Below are 23,214 nucleotides of genomic sequence, written 5' to 3' on the forward strand. Positions count from 1 at the left end.
GTGTGAAAAGTGTATGAAGCGTGTATTTATAAAAAAAAAAAAAAAATATGAATTTGAATATGAAATTTGCCAAGTATCAGTAAAAGACTGACATTAAAATAATTACTATTGCAAAAAAATAAAAGATCAAAGAAACATGCATGTGCACAAAATACAAAATTGACAAAATAAGTCTTTTCCAAAAGTGGTAGTGTAGAATTGTTTTGACTGTTGATCATCCGGTAGGGGCGGTCATACAACAGACGCTCTGCGGTCACCGAGTAAAGAACAAGAAACAGCCAGCTAAACCGGTTCATGTCCTGTGTTCATTTCTTTTACTGTCTGTTCATGTCATGCCGGATACATTGTATCTACGCGTTAAACGTACATGAAAGCCACTATAAAGTCGTGATAACGAGTGGGAAACTAGGAATTTTCTTTAAGCTCCGAGTTGGGGGCGTGTCATTTCAAGAAACATGACATAATCGATGGATGCGACGTCTGTTGTTGACGGTAATTTTTTTTGTTGAAATTGATTGACAGGCTTGCAACATAACGATAGGTTTTTATGCGATACAGATTAAATTGGCTTCATAAATTATTTAAAAAATTATTTGCCCCTTCGGCAGTGTTAACAAACCCTGTTGTATTTTTACATCGCCATCTTGAGCCGACTAAACTGACTTGAACGCAGCACACCTTTAACAAACCTTTAACAGTTATTAATCAGTTATTAATCCAGAGCAGAGTGTTTAAATGGCATCAGGAAGTGCACTGATCTTTGACGAGGAGATGAGCGATTATAAAATCCTCTGGACAGTGTAAGTATAAATACGCCTCTTACATGAAATATGATAATCATCTGATACCTTTTCATATCATTCCTCACGAGTACTAATGATCATACTTGACATGTGTATGGTTTTTAATGCTTTTCATCTCTGTGAATTTGTTTCAACATTCTGTTAGTTAAAAAATATTATTTTTAAATGCCATTTCAAGATCTTTTCCGTTCATTTTAAAAGTTGATTTCTGAAATATGTTAATAAAATAAATGTTCACTGAAAAAAAAGAGTTTATTTCAGTTCACAAAGCATCATTGCCCATTTTCAGTTAGTTTAACTCGTTGTACTAAAATCATTTACAACTGAAATGAATAAAAACTAACTAAACAATAACTAATGAAATGATCTAATGCTCACAACATTAATAAAACGTACTCAAAATGAAAATGGAAAATTCAAAAATAAAAAACAAATTGATAATATAAAAAAACTACTATAGTATCTCAATGATACTAAATTAACACAACATTGTTATAATGCATTTTTAGTTTTGCAACCAAAGAGTAATAATAGCAGATTTAAGTCAGTTATAAAATTGTTGGAGTTACTAATATTACTATCACTTTTTTACTACATTTGCTTAATTTAATAATTTCATCGTTGATATTCATAAACTGATTAAATCGGTTGATTTATTTATTTATAAACTTTTTTTTTAATTATTGCCTGCATTGCAATTTTTACACAAACCTGTTTTTTTATTGCTCTGTCCAGTCAAGTCTGTGAGATCGAGGTTCCTGAGCGGTTGACCGTGTCTTATGAAGCACTGAAGACTCGCGGCGTAGCAGAGCGGTGCAAACAGGTGCCGGTCCGCTTGGCCACCGAGCAGGAGATTTTACTGGCACACAGGTTTTCGAGTTTTGGCATTTAAACTTAAACCAGGCCCCATTTCTACTGCTTTATGATTGAGTTTGGTTTTTGTGTTTAGTGAGGAATATCTGGAGGCTGTTAAACAGACTTCCAAAATGAGCGTGAAACAGCTGAAGGCATTTTCAAAGCAGTACACTGACGTCTATTTCCATCAGGTAAGTCCAGATCATTGATGCTTGTTGGGTTCAGGTGACTGGAGACCTTAACGCTTCTGAACACAGTTTCTCATGTGAGTGCAGAACATCTATCACTGTGCTACGATGGCTGTGGGTGCCACACTGCAGCTGGTGGACAGTGTGATGAAGAGAGAGGTCAGGAACGGCATGGCACTGGTCAGGTGAGCACACAACCCACAGCTGCTGCTCTCGGGATTGGAAATAAATGAGCAGGGTGTCACCAAATGTCCGTCAAGAAGACCAATGTAATGTCTAACCCACTCAATGCTAAACATACATTATGTTTGAGAGTCAAATCGTCATATCGTCAGTCCGTGAGATCGGCGATACATGATATTATCGTGCATGGGTGGAGCAAGAGAGAGGCTCTTTGTTCTTGTCATAGCATAACTATTTGGTGTTTTAAACTGTGCCGGTGTGCGAGAGAGAGCCTATGGAATCACCAATAATCACAAAAATATACTTTCAATTATACTAATAAACGTTAAATATAAAATCTAGAGGTCGACCGATATTGGATTTTGCAGATACCGATAGCTAGGTTGGACCACACTGGGGTGCATTTCCCAAAAGCATCGTTAGCCAACTATGGTCGCAAGTTCCGTCGTTACCAACGTAGTTCAACGATTCGGTGTTTCCCGAAACCATAGTTCAAACGAACATTCGCAAACTGCATCGCAAACTTGTGTCGTTGGAACTACAGCTCTCCACCTGTGGTTAGAGGCATAGTTCGTTGTTAGTTTGCTGTGTCGACGTCATTGATTGCGCCGCACCTGGTCTGTGTTCTATTCAGAGTTATCGACCCTGTGCCCTATTCCTTTAGAAGATTTCACCATCCACTTTGAGATCCACCTCTGAAAGCATTAATCTTACCGATTAGAACACAGCCATTGTTTCGTTTGTGCGAAGAAACGGTGAGTCTGTCAAGTGGGTTATCTTTGTTTAATTTTAATTTAAAAACATTCCAAAATACGTACGTCTCATATAACAATGTTGGTAAAACAGTGTGTTAGAGGTTTTCACAACACATAAAATGTTAACACTCAAATTACAGTATTTTTATAGTAAATTAATTTTTAATTTTAAATGAATGTACCTAAATAAAGTAACAAAAAAAATTATAAATAGGTGAGTGATTTTGTTGTTTTTACAGAATTAGAATATAGAATACTCTCTACAAATGTGTTTGTGTGTGTGAATACATATATATATATATATATATATATATATATATATATATATATATATATATATGGAGAGAGAGAGAGAGAGAGAGAGAGAGAGAGAGAGAGAGAGAGAGAGAGACGGTATACACTGTTTGCAAAAGCTTTTTTTTAAGTGTTCATTTAATGCATATCGGCAAAGAAACCAAATATTTATAAATATGTCAGATTAAACAAATGGTTTAAACTGCAGTGGTGGCTGGATGCTACACAGGTGACAGGACGTATGGGCGAAGAGGACATGTCTCCAGCAGCCAGCTATCACCATAGTGACTGCAGAAGTGTCCCACACAAAAGAGTCATGTGTACTTCCATCACCCACCCATCAGGCCATCACCCACCACCTCCATACATTTCCAACAGCATAATAATGCAGTGTAGCTAACAACTGAATTTAAAGCATTGTTCTTCTTATTGCCCTCTGAAGATGTGAAGCCTGATGTTGAAGGGCCAGACTGGAGAGGGCCTGATGTTGGAGGCCTGGACTTTGAAGGCAAAGTCTGGTTGATGCACATGTATCCATATCTCCAAGGATCCTTCCATTGCAACAGGCCCCAGGATGCCAAAACTGTCTCTTCCTCTGAAGGGACAGGAGGAACTGAACTAATACCCCATCAGTCTTGTTTGCTTCCCTCTTATGTGCCACAGCCCTCTGTTTTGTCACACTTGCGAAGTCCCTCCACTTATTCCTGACTTTGTCTGGGATTTGTCCATATCCATAGCTAGCATAATTTTTTTTTGAGTGATTTCTGCCCAGATTTTATTTTTGTCAGCATTTGTAATGCTATTTTTCAGCTTTGAAAATAGCTGGTCTATACTATTTTCTACCACCTTCTTGAAAATAACTGCAATTTCAAGCATAGAAAATTGGGGTTTTCGTGTCATTTTCATTAATACGTCAGAATGGCAAGAAGACATAAATAGGAAAGATTGAGCAAAATATGCAATCCACAACAGTACATCACAGTTTTTCAAAACCCATCTTTTTTCAATTGTAGTTAAGTAGCCTATCAATATTACATAATAAATAGTATTTATCTGAAATTGTGAAATTATTGACATAGGGATCAGAAAAGAGCACATTTTTAACTCCGTGTGTGTATAATGTATGTCAGGAGAAATGGGCAGGATTCAAATGCGGGTTTACACAAGGCTTTATTTAAAGCAGAGGAGTGAGGGCAGATGAGTCACGTTCACTGGATTACTCGTAGTGACTGGATGAATAGTCAAAGCATATGAATCACAGCCGATGAGTAACGCTCCACGGTAATTCGTATGACCGCTGAGACCGGAGTGATGAGGACAGGAAGCTTCCAAGAGCTCTGCGCTTTGTAAGAACAGGGGGCAGAGAAATCAGCTAAACACACTGGAGCCTGAGGACAAGACACGACAAAGGTGAGTGCCAAGAACAGCTAGAAGATCCGAGCTATTGAAACGAGTAACAACAGTCTGACAATAGACAGAGAAACACAGGGAATGATAAAGGGAAAAAATTAGAAAAACATAGAAAACAGGTGGCGAGCAATTAAGGTTCACAACACAGAAACAAGGAGGGCGGGGAAAACTCAAACAGGTAGACACGGTGAGCTGACAAGTGATACAAACACACACACACACACACACACCGAAAAGGCAGGTGATTAGACCCGAGACCCGACAGTACCCCCCCTCCCAGGAGCGTCACCTGACGCTCTAGGAAGGGCCCTACCTCGATGCCGCCGGAAGTCCTCAATCAACGAGCGGTCCAGAATGTCCCGGGACGGCACCCAGCACCTCTCCTCTGGACCATACCCCTCCCAGTCCACAAGATACTGAAACCCCCTGCCGCGGCGCCGCTCATCGAGTAATCTCGTTAACCGTATAGGTAGGAGATCCATCCACAAGACGAGGGGGCGGGCCGACTACAAGCAGGATTAAGGGGGGAAGAGAACACCGGCTTGACCCTGGAAACATGAAACACCGGGTGAACCCGACCAAAAGTTGGAGGGAGCTTGAGCCTGATCGCCACCGGACTAACCACCTTGGTGATGCGGAATGGCCCAATGAATCTGGGTGCCAGCTTACGAGAAGGCGCCCGGAGAGGCAGATCCTTGGTAGGAAGCCAAACCCGCTGACCACACACATAGGCAGGAGGAGAGGACTGGCGACGATCAGCTGCGGTCTTGGTTCGGCCAGAGGTTTGGATCAGAATCCTCCTGACTTTCTCCCAGGTGCGACGGCAGCGCTGGACGAAAGCCAGGGCGGATGGAACCGCTGCGTCGGGCTCCTGTGACGGGAACAGAGGTGGATTATAACCAACAGAACACTCAAAAGGGGACATACCTGACGCGGCCACCGGAAGAGTGTTATGAGCGTATTCTGCCCAGGAGAGCTGCTGGCACCAGGAACTCGGATTGTTGGATGCTAGACAGCGGAGCATTCTTCCTAGATCCTGGTTGGCCCACTCACACTGCCCATTGGTCTGGGGATGAAACCCTGAAGACAGACTTGCGGAGGCCCCAATCTGTCTACAAAATTCCCTCCAGAACCGGGAGACGAACTGGGGACCCCTATCAGAAACCACATCCACCGGAAACCCATGGAGACGGAAGACGTGGTCCACCACCAGTTGGGCGGTCTCCCGGGCGGAGGGCAGCTTGGGCAGGGGGATAAAATGAACAGCTTTGGAAAAGCGATCCACCACCGTGAGAACAACAGTGTTAAGGCGGGCGTACACGGTGCGAATTCGGATGGTCGGAAGATCGTATGTCCACGCACACGGCACGAGTGAGTTTATCTGAAAATCGTACGGACGAGATGATATACGACACGATTTTACAACCCAAAAATTCCAGAAGCAATCGCACGAAGTTGATAGACACGTTCGACTTGAAGCAGCGCTGCACGCACAGAAGGATCACTGTATGACATTACCGCGAAAGCGATATGAGAGCACACATATCCAATGCATTCGAATCGCTCTCGCGGTACTTTAATGTCATACAGGTGATCATTCTGTGCGTGCAGCGGTTCAAGTGGAACGAGCCTAATATAACTGCTCTCCCTCTCTTATAACTGCATATAAAATATTGATACGAGCCGTGACTGTTTCCTACACGTACAGGTTATTTTTCAGCAATAGGAAACCGGGACGTTTGGTTACCCTGTTTATAAATATCTGAAATGGGTATTAAAATGTAAACATGGTTTGTGATGACAATTACTGTGCCCTCGTAAACCAAATGACTTAAAAAAAATACTATACGGTGTTTAATAGAAATTTTAAACATGCATTTTTCATGATGGATAGAGGTAGTGTATGGGGATATACAGTATAGAATAACGTTACGTTTATGGAGAGTCCCTGTAAACTACATATGCGTGTGTGAGCGAGAGAGGGAGAGAGAGAACAAAAGGGCATTGGAATACGTTGCTAGAAACATCATACAGCGCTCGCTGTTCCTGACAGACTTCAGCTGCCGTCTTCGTCTTTCTTCTTCTGTGGTTTTCCTAGTTCGTGATTGGTCAACTTCAGATAAATCAACAAATCGGCTCGTTCAACCGCACAAATGGCACGAATTCAAACCGATAGCTCACGAACTTTTTAGACATGTTTAAAAATGATCGGGAGGTCGGGAAGTGCTCGTAAGCCACTCTGCTCGGCTCGTAATTCATCGCAAATGATACGAGCCGCGACCATACGAGAATACGCGATTTCCACACGATTGAAAAAAATCGCATGCGAACTCGTACGACAGCAAAAATCGCACCGTGTACGCCCGCCTTTACCCTTCGACGGAGGAAGCCCAGAGACGAAATCAAGGCCTCCTCAACTCGCTGCTCGATACCCCATGAAAGAGCCCCGACCACCACCCCGTTGAAATCATGAAACTTATACATTTTCAAATCAATTTAATAAAAGTTTAACAAAAATTATCTGATTAGGGCCCTATGAAATGTTTTATCTTTTCTCACAATATTTTTTATTGTTACCTAATTTTATTTTAGCATGTCTCATTATTTGAACGCATAAAACAACTTAATTTATAATTTTTTTCCTTGAAGGCTAAGGCTTTTTTTCCCTCAAAAATTCTGTGTATTTACAATTTTATAGTTATTAAATCAAGGTATGAAATATTAATTTTACTTTTCTTTTAATTACTGAAATTAAAACCTGGAAGAAATGTTGTATGATTATTCCTTAAAAAAATATGTTTGTTTAATTTCAGTAGTAGTAGCAGGCTATGTACATTCTACTGAACAATAGACTTCCAAAACCGGACTTTTATTTTGATGGGTTGCCGTGTTCTGTGCATGTGATATGATGCTTTTGCTCAAATCAAACGGTCAGATGCTCATGAAATGACTCTCCGAGCTGTTCTGGAGATGTTCTTCATGTGTTTATGTACTCATTTAGTGAGACGGCAGTCGCTGAAATAACTGCTGAGCGTCACACGCGCTAAAGTGTGAATTCCGTTTCTATGAATGTTTACTGCATCGCGGGAAACAGGGTCCTACAATTCCACCAGTACAATGCAAACTCTCACACTTTAACTGCTTCTATTATTGAACAATTATTAATTATCTAATCGAAATAAAAGAGCAGCACTGAGTCTAGGAGAACTCAGTGGTGTCACACACACTTCGGACGCATCACGTTCAACTCGATTAGTGCTCTAATACAGTTTATTTATTCACCAAATGGATACAAGTTTATTGTAGTTTATAGATAAGTTTGAAGTTCAGTGTTTAAAAAACAGAGCAAATGAAAAAAGCGCTCTATATTATAGCTCTCCAAAGGAAGTATACAAATGTTTGGATGAAAATGCTCAATATACAATTCATTATGTACATTAACAACAATTTGGGGTGAATATAATATAATTTAATGGAAAACTATGTGAATGACGCTATGAGGCGTGGCAGGATTTTGGTCTGAAGATTACTTGCTCTGATCAGCGTGCAGCGTCACGTGTCTAAACAAACAGCACATGCTGTCAATGATTTCAGCCTCTAGAGGACGCTCTTGCACTGTATAATAAAAACAGAGCCTTCTCAGCCGCTCCAGCAATGGATGCAACCCGGGAAACTATAAGCTGGCTCCAGCAAGGGACGAAATGTGGAAAACTATCGACATGGATTTTAGCCAATAACTGATTGTTCCAGCAGACAACTATTGGTGCCGATTAATCGGCAAAACCGATAAATCGGTCGACCTCTAATAAAAATACTGTATTTAAAACCGCTAGTTCATATATAGTAGGACGAAACTGTCATATCGAGTGTAGCACTGCCTCAGAAACAAGAATGAGATGCTTTCTAACATAACTGTGGCATTAAATTCAGCTAAGCCCCTTTCACACTGCGATTTCGTAAAATACACAGGTAATGTGTCCCGGCAATCTTTCCCTGATCACTAGATTTTGCACTTTCACACTGCCAGTGATTACCCGGAATATGTGCGTGCTTTCACACACAACACGTAAAGGTCCCATAAAGACATGTGACATCAAGATGTGATGTGTAATGTACAAGTCGAAAACGCTAGGCACGTTAACTTTCACTTAAGCTGGCGAACGATCTCAGCTTCAGCGCGGATTGTGAGGAACTAACTGATCTCTGCTTCGTTACAGTTTGCACATATTTATTTAATCGCGAATGTTGATCTACCTTCAAAACATGTGGTTAAATAGTTGCAGGATAACGTGCTTCATGACTACGACACACCCTTTACGGTATTGGTTCTGGCTTGTTCACCCAGCGCTCGTTCCGGCAATGTTACTAGGTCCCCAACCTGGGATCAATCCCGGGACATGTTTGCTTTCACACAGACAGCGACCCGACAATTTTCCGGGTCCAACTTACAGTGTGAAAGGAGCTTTAGTGAGGGCTCGTTTAAAATATTGCACATATATAGGCCGGTCAGATTACTTGTTAAAGTGCAATGAAATACCTTATATCTGAAGATGTACGTCTGTTTGTGGATGGAGACTTAAATCCTCATTTGCACGCACATGTTTTTTTGTGTGTGTGTGTGAAATGCAGTGCTGAAGTGAAAGTCAAGTCAAGTCACCTTTATTTATATAGCACCCCCTGACTATGTACTATGTAAAGCGCTATGAGTGCCTAGAAAAGTGCTATATAAATGTAAGGAATTATTATTATTTAAATAAGAAAAGGATCTGCCGCCCGCAGTTGATTTTGATATTCTAGGTATTATCAAATTGCCTGAGTTTTGAGAACGCAGCGGTCGTGGAGGATTATAATGTAACAGTAGCTCGTTATTTTTTATATTTTTTTAGTAACTAATTTTCTTTCACTTCCCTCTTTTCTCTTTTTGTGACCTTCAGGCCTCCAGGACACCACAGTCAGCGCTCCGCTGCGAACGGTTTCTGTGTGTTCAATAATGTGGCCATCGCTGCGCTTTATGCCAAGAAGACCTACAACCTGAACAGGTGAAGGGGTGTAACATCCTGCACTGCTGTGCAACAAACACTGACTTACACCTGTAATACTCACTGAAGGAAACTCAGATTTTGTATAAGTTTGAGCTTGGGGATCTTTCCAGGGTTTTGATTGTGGACTGGGACGTCCATCATGGACAGGGCATCCAGTACTGCTTTGAGGAGGACCCAAGGTGAGTACATCTTCCTTCTGATGAACAAGATTGTTTACAAGCCTAGATGTTTCAATCTTCTGAAGAAAATGTTAGAGACGTTTGCCCATTAAAGATTTTATTTATAAAGTACTTCATTAAAGTATTAGTTCCTGTGGCTCAGTGCTAGAGCATTGCATTAGCAGTGCAAAAGGTCATTGGTTCGATTCCCAGGGAACAATCATACTGGTAAAAAACTAAATCTATGACCTGAATGCACTGTCTAAATGCACTTAAGTCGCTCTGGATAAAAGTGTCTTCATAAATGTATTAATTTATTTATTATTATAAAATTATTTAAATACGATTTTGTTCTACCTGTTTTGTAATCCTCTAGAATCAAAAGTCTGATCATTTAAAGAAAAAAAATTCACCTATGCAGATTGAAAAATCATTTATGTCCATAGCACATCCTTTTTCCTTGGTATGCATGCTTAATGTTTATTTATTTCCTAGTGTGCTCTATTTTTCCTGGCATCGTTACGAGCACCAGACCTTCTGGCCCTATCTCCCTGAGTCAGACTACACCAGCATCGGGAAAGGCAAAGGATCTGGTTTTAACGTGAACCTCCCCTGGAACAAGGCGAGTGAAAACTGAATCAATGCTCAGAAACCATCAAACTCTGTCATAAATGTGTGTTTCATACCAGCGGTGCATGCCGATCAACTCAGCATTTAATCACACATTCTCACTGGTTACAATAAAAAATATTCTTTTTTTAAAAGGAAATCACCTAAAATGATATTTAACAAAGATTTTGTCACATAGTTTCTGTGCTGTGCTTGTTTCCTGCAGGTGGGCATGACGAACAGCGACTATCTGGCTGCTTTCTTCCATGTTCTTTTACCCGTAGCGTATGAGGTACCTGTCCCAGAGAACAACCTTTAGTCCATTAGACTGTTTTCTGAGTGTCGAAGTCAAGCTGATGCACTCTTTTCTCTCTTTCAGTTTGATCCTGAGCTGGTTTTGGTCTGTGCTGGTTTTGATTCAGCCATCGGGGACCCAGAAGTAAGAGACTCTTTTTAAATCTGTGATTGTCTGAGCTGCTGACCTGAGGTTTTCTTTTCTGGATCCTGTTTGAAGAAACAGCTCAAAAATGAAAGTTAGTGAGAATGTGCTCACCCTCAGACCATCCAAGTGGATATAGATGAGTTTGAGTTAGTTTTTTTCATCAGAACAGATTTGGAGAAATGTAGCATTGCATCACTTGCTCACCAGTGGATCCTCTGCAGTGAATGGGTGCCGTCAGAATGAGAGTCCAAACAGCTGATAAAAACATCACAGTAATCCACAAGTAATCCACAGCACTCCAGTCCATCAATTAATGTCTAGTGAACCAAAAAGGTGTGTGTTTGTAAGAAACAAAATCATCATTACCAAAATATCAATACATAACAACGCTTACGCCTGTGAAAAAGTCTTATCTGGATAATGATAGAAATATGCACACCATTTAAAAGTAAAAAAAAAGTCTGAAACTGATCTAAACAAATATGTTGGTTGGTTTTGCTGTGGGAGGACAACATGAGATGGCTTTTCACTGTAGGAAGTTTTTATATGGATTATGGACCAATATTTTGACCAGAAAATGCTTTAATGATGGAGTCTTTCACTTCACAAGACATTAATTGATGGACTGGAGTGCTGTGGATTATTTGTGGATTACTGTGATGTTTTTATCAGCTGTTTGGACTCTCATTCTGACGGCACCCATTCACTGCAGAGGATCCACCGTTGAGCATGTGATGTGATGCTACATTTCTCTAAACCTGCTCTGATGACGAAACTCATTTACATCTTGTATGGCCTGAGAATAAGTCATTTCTTCAAGAAATAAACATTTTTGGGTGAACTACTCCTTGAATCTTTGAAATCCTTGCATCTCTCACAGTTTCTAATACTTTCCGTCATGTTTGATGGGCCGTATGTATGGGTTGATCTCAGTTAACTGCTGTCTGTTCTGGTTCAGGGTGAAATGTGTGCTCTTCCAGAGATCTTTGCCCACCTCACCCAGCTGCTAATGCCTTTGGCTGAAGGCAAAATATGCGTCGTCCTGGAGGTCTGTTATCATTATCACTTAAATTTTTTTTTTAAAGCTGATCCAAGCACATTAAAATTAAAGCCCCATTATCTGTGATATCATGTTTAGATTGTGCATATTGATTTCCTTCATTCTCTCAGGGAGGGTATAACCTGACTTCTCTCGCCCAATCCGTTTGCCAAACCGTCCAGACCCTTCTGGGAGATCCGGCCCCTCAGCTGTCAGGGCTCACAGCCCCTTGTGAGAGGTGAATTGAGCTGTCAATCATGGGGAGAGTGCTTTTCATTGGTTGAGCTGTTTGCTTGAGTTAAGGTGCACTGTTAGCTCTGTGATTTGGTTTAAGTGTGGACTGAGAAAATGTTTTTGTCGCTAGTAAGCTGGAGTAATATGCCATGTGTGTGTGTTTTTTTGCAGTGCACTAGAATCTATCCAAAATGTTCGCAGCGCTCAATCATCATACTGGAGCTGTTTAAATCACTTAGGTTAAGGTTATCGCCATTTTACTTTCACTTTAAATGAATTGTTTTGTTTAAGTATTAATTTTATGGTACTATAGTTTTTATTAAAACATGAATAAGCTTTTATTGATATATTTTCAGTTTTCATATACATTTTAGTTACATTTCTATTGATTTTATGTGTTTTTGTCAATTTGAACTATTAAGGTTTAATTTATCTTCCTTTTAGTTTTTATTTATTTCCAGTTAGTAATTTTAGTGCTTGAACTTACTAGTTCAGTTATTTAATTTAATTATTTAATTTTCCTTTAGTTGAAGCTTTTCATTTAATATTTATATTTTATTTCAGCTATATTTTAATAAACAAAACCATTTTTAATAGTTTTGGTTTTAGTTAACGATAATAACTCTGTTATCAAGGCAATTGGAATTAGATATAAAGATAGTGACATTTAAATGAGTTTTTATTTAAATGTCATTTTACCATCTGACAGCCTCATTTTATTATGTTTTATCTTTTAAATTTTTATCCGTCTCATTCTTAAAGAGGCTCATTCAGGTACGAGCACCAAAAGGCCCAGACTGGATGAGAAGAACAGCAAAACAAAAGAGACTGAGAAACCTGTGTCAGAGAGCGATGCAAAGAAGACTGTTGAGTGGCCTGAACCTTTAATCAGGACATCTACTGATGTGCGAACACTCGTAGCGCCCCCTCCTGGTGTGGAGTTCTCACTGCCTGAAGGCTGCCAAAATCTGGGGGAAGATTCCCAAATGACCTCTAAAGAAGTACAAAGTATCCGGTTGGTAAAATAAGATCATTAATACACAGAGTCAAGCTTTTTGGCCACATCTTTACAAATCGTTTTTTTGTCTGTAGGGATAAATATTTCCAAGACGTAACGGACCAAAACATCCTCAAGCCTCTTGGAAAGATCATTTCAGTTCTTGACCAAATGATGAATAGAAAGGTGAGGAGGCGACAACACGAATCAGGTGGTTATTTTTCTGTGCTGTATTTGGTAACAGACTGTAACGCTTCATCAGGTGCGTAACGGATGCATCGTAGTGTCTGACTTGAGTTTGTCCGTACGCTGTGCTTATCAACACGCACTCATGGGCCTCGCTGAACGGTACAACATTTACTAGACTAACAAGAATTAACTTTAAAATCACCTTGATCAGATCAGTAATGAACTGTTGTGTGATACTGTGCTTGTGTGTTTGATGAAGGGTGCTGGTTGTTTTTATCGGAGATGGGAATATACCAGTCAAAACTGATGACGGGTGAGCCAGTTATTGCATACATTTTTGTGTTTATTGTTTGTTGTTTAAAGGGTAGAGCAAAAAAGTTGTAAAAAAAAAAGTTTTAAATATAAACATGCATAAAGGTAGTATTTAAAAAAATATAATTTTAGTGTTACCTTTATTTTTCTGAAAAAAATATTATTTTAGTGTTACACTTATTTTTAAAATATGAATTCAAAATAATTCTAAATCTTTTTTAGATTTTTAGTAGTGTTTATGCACTGTTATAGCTTTATAAAAAAATTTAATTGACTATTATTTATATACCGTAAAACTTCAAATAATAGCTGAGTCCCAAATAGACGCCTGTCTCTTTTAAACGCCTGGTGTGACGAGAGGTTTGGGTAAATAAAGGCCGGTCTCAAATAGAGGCCTGGTCTGTTTCAAGCGTGGGAAAAGCTACGGAGCGGCTGAAAAATTCCTTTAAGGTATGCTTGCGCGCGCGTGTGTGTGTGCGCGCGAGGGAGAAAGAGGAGATAATATATTTCATTGACTTAAGGATGTTATCCTTAGGTATGTGGCCTGACAGTAGCTTCTGATGGAAGTGAGGATCACCATTGTTTCAAAGAGGGAGAGCCGTGCGCAACTGTGCGAGAGCTGTTAGTGCAAGCAAGGCAGAGTTAGCGGAGGCTGGAGAGGGAGAAGTGGAGGAGAGAGCGATGTGGAGGAGGAATTCGCCAATGAACTTGTAATTGAGGATCGCGGGGATGATGATAGTGATGAATAGAGTAATTTTCTATCACATGATTGCAGTTGTTTTACAGGGTAGCCATCATTCTTTCTTGTTGATATGTTTCGGGCAACAAGTTCATATGCTCAATGGATTTTAGCGGTAACTTCTATTGTTCTGCCCATTGCTGTCACATCGTTTCGTTTTTTATATATTTTTTTATGCTGCCAATAGCCAAAGACATTTCTTACATTAAATGATTTGTTAAACACATTAAAATGAATTATAAATAAAACGTAGTATAATGTGGTAACCTCCTGCTGTCATGCTTGAACATCTCAACACTAAATTAAAGGCCTGTCTCTTATAGACGCCGGTCTCAAATACAAGCCGGTGCAGTTCAGCGGTTTGGGTAAATAGAAGCCCGGGCTATTATTTGAAGTTTTACGGTATGTTCAGTTTTCATTTTATTTCAAAAATCACGTTCAGCTTGCCTTGATTTGCATTGTGGGTCTTTCTTTTCAGGAGGGTGTTTCTAGTCCAAATCTGTGCTGAAGAAACTGAAGAGAAGTGTGTGAACCGTCTGTCCTTGTGTCTGAGAGAGGTGTGCGATCACGGCTTATATTGTCTTGGATTTGGTCTTATTTCTGTGAAGTCACTTCCTCTTCCTGCTTGTCTTCAGGGTGAGGGATTCACGGCAGGATTTATGCAGGCGGTTCTGAGCCTGATCCTCCCTCTGGCGTATGAGTTCAACCCCGGGCTGGTGCTGGGGGTTGTTGGAGACAGTGGGACTCTTCTGGCTCCAGTCTGGGGTCACCTGATCGGTCTGCTCCAAGGCCTGGCAGAGGGCCGCACACTCACCCTACTGCAGGTCAGACTTAGATATTATAAAATAATATATTTTAAATAATAATAATTAGTTTAATTTTAAATGTATTAATTTATTTTTTTAGGTAATTCATTTAAAAAGTGTTTATTTAAATTTATTTATTTGTTTTAAATGTATTTGTGTTTATTTTACATTAATTTATTTGTTTCAAATTGTTGATTTTAAATGTAGTTGTGTCTTCAATATATTTATTTAAGTTTATTCATATTTATAAATTTTAAATGTATTTGTTTATTTTACATTTATTTTTTACTAATAGCTACATTTTAGATGTTTTATTTTTTTAATGTAGTTTCATAGTTTATTTATTTGCTAAGAACTATTTATTTTAAATGTATTTATTTATTTTACATGCATTTATATGCCGTATTTAATTTTTAATCTATGCATTTTATGCATTTATTTGTGTTAAATGTATTTATTTATTTAAATGTATTTTTTTTTTTTTTTACATTAATTTCTTTATTTGTTTTGTGTAGGGATGCAACGATACCATTTTTTCATAAACCGATCCGATACCGAAAATTCTGAGTATCTGCCGATAGCAATCCAATCCGAAACCATTGCAGTTTTTTTTTAAATTAGTGTAGAATTTCTGTACTTCTCTGTGTTGACCTGATCATTAATCACTATCTACTACATATACACAACTTCATTTTAATTAAAAATAACAAGTCAAAAATACTATTATAAACTAGTTTCCCTATCATAGGTCACTTCGATGCTGCGGTGACGTCACCACGTATGGGAACACCTTCGGTGTGACGAATGTCTGAAGCCCTATACCATCCCGCCAATCCTATTGGCCAAATAGCGCTTGGCACCGCCCTACGCATGCGTACGCATCGTATACCCGGGTGCCGCGCGCCATTTCGCTCAGATTTCATTCCTTCAGGAATAGCGAATCATCTGTGCCCTATCATCTCGCGTTCTCCAGCGATTTTCTTCGAGCAGTGTTTAACTCCTCTTTCGCGGACGCGATGAGTCAACGAAAGGTAAGAGCCGTATAATGGGTTTATCACAGGGAGGCACTCATGAGAGATTCGTTTGCAGCCTCTCTACATGTTCTCTCTGTGATAGCCTACGGCTATGGTAAAATAAAGAAAAGTATCCGCGCTCTGGAGTCTATTTCTTAAGTCGCCTCGCGTCTAACCCCCACCGTTCGCTTCTGCGGTCACCGAGGCCCCACACGAGGTGTTGGTTAGGGGTGATATGTGTGGCTTGACTATGAATACAGTGATGGACTGGAGTTTTTCCACTTGCTCGCTCTTCCCCACTCGAGCGCGTTAATCAGAGCAGTTTTGCTTTTATACTATGTTGTCTAACCGCAGCTTCGAACTCAGAGTAGGCTCTGGCCGGCATAAGCGGTTCTCATATGCGGTTCTCTCCCTCCGAGGGGACAGGAGGAACGCGCCTCCCCTTCCTCAGTGTGCTATTATGTGGCTATCCGCGCGGTGGATAAACTACCCTTCTCACGGACCTCCACCAAGAGGTTTTGAGGTCCTGGAAGCAGCCTTTATCAGCGCATATCACGAACGGCGCGGGTTTTTGCCACGATTAAGTGACATGGCGGACTGCTATTATATAGCAATGCCGTTTGACTACCTCTCTAGCCGAACGGATCGCGCTGAACTCCGCCGCGACCTAAGTCTCGTCGAAGACGTATCGAGTCGTGTCTATTTCTGCAAATTTTATTCTCTTATTACGGTTCTTTACGAGAAGCCTCTCGTTCTTAACCCCCACGCTCTAACATTGACTGTCTCGCAGCACAAGCACTTCGAGCGTCACTGAACTGAGCTGTTATTTGAGCGCCCCCTCAGACACTGCACAATTCAGTCTTCAGAGTTTGAGGAACGGCATAGAGACTGGCGAATATGGCCAGTTTATGACGGCTCACACAGCTGCCGCGTTCTCGCTAGCGGCGTGGCCCTATGTTTATCTTGTTGGATTAAATCCTGCCGTGGACATGCTTCATGATTATACACAACGAAACGCAGCGAGTTGACGCATCCACTTTCCTTCAATGTTTGCCAGGGTCTGTGCCCTCCACTAAAGAGTGCCGTTGGACTGCTAATGCACATCCAACCCTCTCACTGCAGTCCCCACGCTCTAACATTGACTGTCTCGCAGCAAACAGCACTTCGAGCAGCATTGGATCGGGCTGTAACGCCAGGCGTAAATAAATAAATAAATAAATAATCCCTCAGACACTCTGCGCAATCCAGCTTTCAGATTTCGAGGGCCGATTCAAGGGTCCTACACAGACGACCCGTTTATGACGGCTCGCACAGCCGCCGTTTTAGTTAGCGGCAGAGCCTGATGTTCAATTCGTTGGTCTAATTCCTGCCGTGGACAAGTTTCAGGATTATACACAACGGGACGCAATAGCTCTTATGCATACACTTCCCCTGTGCACGAATGCCGCAGGTTTTTCCGTGCACGGACATTTATGTGTATGACAGCGTTGCAGAAAGCGGAAATTTGAGACCGCTAGTATTGTTTCGGGTCACGTGGAACGCCTGCCCGGCATTTCTCAATGGGTGTTACGCACAATTGTCACGGATACACCAATTAGTTTTTAAGAGGCCCGCCTCTTTTCCGCTGAATTCTTTCCACGGTGGTAAACCGATGGTAATAGCAGTGTTGTGACAGGAGATGTCAACTCTGCTGAGCAAAGGGGCTATAGAAGACGTTCACCCCTCTCAGATGGAGGCAGGGTCTTACAGCTGTTGTTTTGTAAAAAAAAAAAAAAAAAAAAGAGACGGCGGATTGTGACCCCGTACTTCTCAAAATGCATGGATGTAGCTCTGGCCCCGTTGCAGCTCCAGGGCGTCCGTCTGTGAACCACTTAGACGATTGGCAGGTTTTAGCGCAATCGCAGACTCAAGCACATTCTCATCGGGTTCTTGTGCTGAATCACTTTAAGAGCTTGTGCTTACACACGAATTTTCATGTAATTTAAGTGTTTTAATAACCTCTCAACGGATAACCTTTTCTGGGAATAGAATTGGACTCTCGCGCGACGACAGCAAAGCTTCTCTCCCGCGCGCTCAGTCGATTGCGTCATGCGTGCGACGCTTCAAAGCAGGTCGCACAGTGACAGCGAGATTGTGCCTCACACTTAGGTCTAATGGCAGCGGCATTCCCCGTAATTTGTCTGGGGTTACTTCAAATGCGCCCTTTTCAGTGGAAAAATGGGCGGAAAGACAAAATATTCACCCCGTTGTCTTCCGCATCGGACGATTTCGGTGACAAGGAGTTGTGTGATGTCGTTAAAACTATGGATGCCAACCGAATTTCTCCTACCGGGGTTTGGCTGGGGATTTGAGCTTTCCCAGAGACCGTCATGACGGATGCGTCTTTGACCGGTTGGGGAGCTGTTTGTCAAGGGCGACCAGCCCATGGAGTGTGGACAGCTGCACAACGCAGTTGGTATATAAACAGGTTGGAATTACTGGCAGTTTTCTGGCTCTCCAGTAATTCGCAAATCTGCTGATCGGCCGTCTTGTGCTGCTCAGATCAGACAACACAGTGTTTGTCTCATACCTGAATCATTAGGAAGGATTACGCTCTCGCCCCCTGTGCAGGCTGGCGAGACATGTTCTTCTTTGGTCTCAGAACAAATTTCTGTCGATCCGAGTTGTTCATGTCCCCGGACGTTTGAACTTCGGAGTGGATATGCTATCCAGACAGTCTCTGGAACAAGGGGAATGGAGATTACACCCCAAACGATGAATCCCTTATGGCCTACGCATTGCCCACTATGCTTCTCCCCATCGCTCCTGGGCTTTGCTGCGTTAGCTCACAGTTGGCCCAGGACCAGTCTATATGCTTTTCCCCGATTCATTTGATCCCAGCGGTATTATCCTAATAAAGCTGGACAGAGTGGAACAGCTGCTGCTGGTGGCTCCGTGATGGCACACGCAGCCGTGGTTTGCGGACCTGATCAGTCTGTTAGCAGGCTCTCCATTGAGTTTTCCCTCAGACAGGATTTGGCACTCGAGGCCGGATCTGTGGAAGTTGTGGGCGTGGCTTCTGAGCAGAGTGAGTTAGTATGTCCCGGTCTTCCTGTTGAAACTACCGAGACTATACTTAATTCTAGAACAGCTTCTACGAGACGCTTATATGCTTTCAAGTGAAGACTGTTTACGACCTGGTGTACAATCGTAATGTGGATCCAGTTTACTGCCCAGTGGCTTCAGTGCTGGAGTTCCTTCAGGATCGTTTTTCGAATAGAGTGACGCCAGTCACTCTAAGGTTTACGTGGCAGCTATTCAGCTTACCACAAATATATAGACGGTACCTCAGTGGGCCGTTATCCACTGGTTTCTCGTTTCATACAGGGTGCGTGACGGCTGAGGCTTTTCCGCCCCGTGCGAGTTCCTTCATGGGATTTATCCATTGTGTTGCAGGGTTATCAGGGCATCTGTTGAGCCCTTGGAAACCGTTCCGGATAAAATCCTGACTCTGAAGACACTTCTTATGGCTTTATCCTCCCTCAAGAGAGTTGGGGTTTACAGGCTCTCTCTGTCTCACCCACGTGCATGGAATTTGCACCGGGATCTATGTAGGTGTTGTTGCGACCGAGGCCTAATTATGTTCCTAGGTCGCATCTAATCCCTTTCGCTTTCAGCAAATGGTCCTGGAAGCTTTATCCCCTGCTGAGGCGGGGTCAGAAGATCTAAGTCTTTGCCCTGTGAGCTTAAAGACTTGTGTATCTTACAGCCCCATGGCGTGAGTCTGACCAGCTGTTGTCTGTTTGGACATAAGAGTAAGGCCATGCGGTTACAAACAGCGCATGTCCCATTGGCTGGTGAAGGCAATATCTTTAGCCTATGAGGCGTGCAGACTCGCTTCGCCCTTAGGAGTTAAAGCTCATTCCACTAGAGCTGTGGCTTCTTTTCAAGCTTTTCTCAGTGGATCTTTTATGGATGATATCTGTGCTGCGGCAGGATGTCCTCACCGAGCACTTTTATCTAGTCCTACAGTCTGAATGTGAGGATGGCTCCTGGCTCCCGGGTTCTCTCCACTGAGCAGATACTTCCTCGGATCCCAGCTATCAGGTACGTCAGGCGTTTTGGTATAGCGTTCCCATACGTGGTGACGTCACCGCAGCATCGAAGTGACCTATGATAGGGAACATCTCGGTTACGTATGTAACCATGGTTCCCTGAATAGGGAACGAGATGCTGCGGTCCTGGCCGTGCCGTACCTGATAGCATTCTTCTTCTTCAGTCATGAAATCTGAGCGAAATGGCGCGCGGCACCCGGGTATACGATGCGTACGCATGCGTAGGGCGGTGCCAAGCGCTATTTGGCCAATAGGATTGGCGGGATGGTATAGGGCTTCAGACATTCATCACACCGAAGGTGTTCCCATACGTGGTGATGTCACCGCAGCATCTCGTTCCCTATTTAGGGAACCATGGTTAGATTAGATTAGATTAGATTCAACTTTATTGTCACTGCACATGTAGGTACAAGGCAACAAAATGCAGTTAGCATCTAACCAGAAGTGCAATAAGCAGTAAGTACAGAATAAAGGTCTATAATATGTACAATAACTATACAGGTAAGTATTATGGACATAATTTACAGATATTAAATACTATAAGCACGATATACAGATAGGTGTACTGTGAACATACTATACAGATGGGCTATGTAAAAGTGTATGTACACTATAGGCAGAACTATGAACATAATTTACAGTATTGCAATGGACAGTAAAGTGCATAGAAAAAAATATTTCAATGTGCAAATGGATTATACAGTGTTCCTGGATGAACAGGCAGTAGTGCAAGTAATAACAAGTTACTTTTTGCTTGTTGTGAGTAAATAAATAAATCAGAGTGTTGAAGAGGGGGAGGAGTCTATGTGTGTGGTGTGGGGGGTGTTGAGGGGTGTCAGAGGGCAGAGTTCAGCAAGGAGACAGCTTTAGGGAAAAAGCTGTTCCTGAATCTTGTGGTCCTTGTCCGGAGGCTCCTGAAACGCCTTCCGGAGGGGAGGAGGTTAAACAGTTCGTGGTCAGGGTGAGAGGAGTCCTTGAGAATGCTGCGAGCTCGACGTAGACAGCGTTTCCTCTGGATGTCCTCAAGAGCAGGAAGTGGTGTCCCTGTGATTCGTTGGGCAGTTTTCACCACCCTCTGCAGTGCCTTGCGGTCAGCCACTGAGCAGTTTCCATACCAGACTGTGATGCAACTGGTCAGGATGCTCTCAATCGCACACCGGTAAAAGTTCACCAGGATGGTTGAAGACAGCTGGTTCTTCTTCAGTGTCCTGAGGAAGAAAAGGCGCTGGTGAGCCTTTTTGACGAGGCTGGAGGTGTTTGTAGTCCAGGACAGGTCCTCCAAGATGGTGGTTCCAAGGAACTTGAAGCTGGAGACACGTTCAACAACCATCCCGTTAATGTGGATGGGGTCATGCGTGCTTCCTTTCTTCTTCCTGAAGTCCACAATGAGCTCCTTGGTCTTATTGGTGTTAAGGAGCAGGTTATTGTCAGTGCACCATGTGGCCAGGTGCTGTACCTCCGTAACCGAGATGTTAGTTGATGATTTAGCAGCAAAAGATATTATAGATTCTATAAAAATCACGGGTGCTGTTTGAGTAAATGAATTACTCCAGGATATTGGTTTATTTCGAATCAGAGAGAGTGTTTGCCACGTTAAAAAAGTAAACAACTTAAGTAATTTGTGGATTTATGCTTACTCGAGACGCAAACCGGTTCTAACGATTAAGTCAGAGTTAGTGAACTGGTTCAACAGGTTCACTAAGAAGAACCGGTTAAATCGAACTATTCGTTCGCGAACCGGACATCACTATTACAAAGGGAAGAGATATGGATATGTAGAGTATTAAATCTGTACGTTAGTTTGATGAGCCTTTTTCTTTGGACAGTTTTAAACCTCAGTTATGTGCACTCTTGATGAGAGTTTCATCGTTTTGACTGTAGTAACCGAACGCGACACGCAGTTTGATTGCTGAATAGAGGAAGACAGACAGCCTCAGTCAGCGGAAAGAAGAGTTTATGTGAACTTGAATTTAATTACTTCAATATTAATCTGTAACTCATATTGAGCTATGGAAGAGCTTCAGAACACTTGAAATACGTTCTCGAAAAAGTTTTGGTGCTTTATAATGTTTTTGTGCCTTTTTCCTGGGGCTCAACAATAACACAATAGTATACGCAGAAAATCGTATTTGGATCGGTTGTCTGACCGATACCCGATCCACAGAAAATGCCAGTATCGGAGCCGATAGTGAGTATCGGATCGATGCATCCCTAGTTTTGTGAATTGTTTTTCATTTTACTTGTCTTAATCTTCTGTATGAGAGTTGCTTGCTTCTAGTAAATCGTCATACCTGCATGTCTTCAGGGCTGTGACAAAGATCTGCTGGCGGTTACACTCTCTGCCCTCTCTGGGGCCCCTATCCCTCCACTCGGGCCCCTGGGAGCTCCCAATCCTGAAGATGTTCAGATGATGGAGAAGCAGAGACAGAGACTGCAGAAACGCTGGTGTTCGGTGCAGGAGGGATTGGGTCTGCACAGTGATACCACAGTTCACTAAAATATTTTATGGATCATGTAATTGAGCAGTTTTGTGAAACATACATCACATATGTTTATCTAGAAGTTTGTACATGATGAATTATATGTGTTATGTGACCTTAGAATGCCTTAATGTACTCTTGTATAAATAAATTGATAATAATGTGTGTTTGTGCAGTTTCAGAAAGCTGATGGAAACCTCTGGAATGTCGAGCGACCTGCATTTTAATGTTCAGTTACGGAAAATAATCATTTTTGTACTTTGTACATTTTGTGTGGCATTAAAAATGAACCTGTTACAGTTTTTGTTGGTAGTTTTTATTTGACTGTGTTCTTGTATAAGGTTTGTTGAGTTAGAAGTGAGCTAAATCTGACAAAACCTCCATTTGAGGATGTTAGCAATATCATACATGTTATACATTATGAATTATGTATTATAAACCGCTTGTTTTCGCCTCTGCTAAATGAATTAATGTAAATAGATCAATGTTTTTTTTTTTTTAGATGCAGAAAGTTGTCTTTTAGGGCTTTATTTTATAACACTAGATGTCTTTGTTAGGTGATGTGTGTTATG

General features: G+C 41.6%; 1 protein-coding gene across 4 annotated transcripts; it reads left to right on the forward strand.

Annotated features, from left to right (window-relative positions):
• The first annotated feature begins 267 nt into the window (after positions 1 to 267).
• On the forward strand, positions 268 to 22,944 carry LOC127946847 (polyamine deacetylase HDAC10). Of its 4 annotated transcripts, none has more exons than XM_052543668.1 (20): positions 268 to 800; positions 1,539 to 1,673; positions 1,753 to 1,849; positions 1,934 to 2,031; positions 9,423 to 9,527; positions 9,641 to 9,709; positions 10,184 to 10,310; positions 10,524 to 10,589; positions 10,677 to 10,736; positions 11,698 to 11,787; positions 11,910 to 12,016; positions 12,184 to 12,251; positions 12,775 to 13,027; positions 13,105 to 13,195; positions 13,272 to 13,357; positions 13,458 to 13,511; positions 14,728 to 14,806; positions 14,885 to 15,073; positions 22,468 to 22,676; positions 22,819 to 22,944. In XM_052543668.1, exons 1-19 carry the CDS (start codon positions 736 to 738, stop codon positions 22,657 to 22,659), a joined length of 2,031 nt encoding a protein of 676 aa, XP_052399628.1. In that variant the 5' UTR covers positions 268 to 735; the 3' UTR covers positions 22,660 to 22,676; positions 22,819 to 22,944. The 4 variants fall into 4 exon arrangements, with proteins under 4 accessions (XP_052399628.1, XP_052399627.1, XP_052399626.1 ...); XM_052543667.1 differs by having other exon boundaries at positions 268 to 492; positions 710 to 800; positions 22,468 to 22,944; XM_052543666.1 differs by having other exon boundaries at positions 22,468 to 22,944.
• The last annotated feature ends 270 nt before the right edge of the window (positions 22,945 to 23,214 follow it).

Source organism: Carassius gibelio, chromosome A25, assembly GCF_023724105.1.
Source record: "Carassius gibelio isolate Cgi1373 ecotype wild population from Czech Republic chromosome A25, carGib1.2-hapl.c, whole genome shotgun sequence".
NCBI classification, from domain to species: Eukaryota; Metazoa; Chordata; class Actinopteri; order Cypriniformes; family Cyprinidae; genus Carassius; species Carassius gibelio.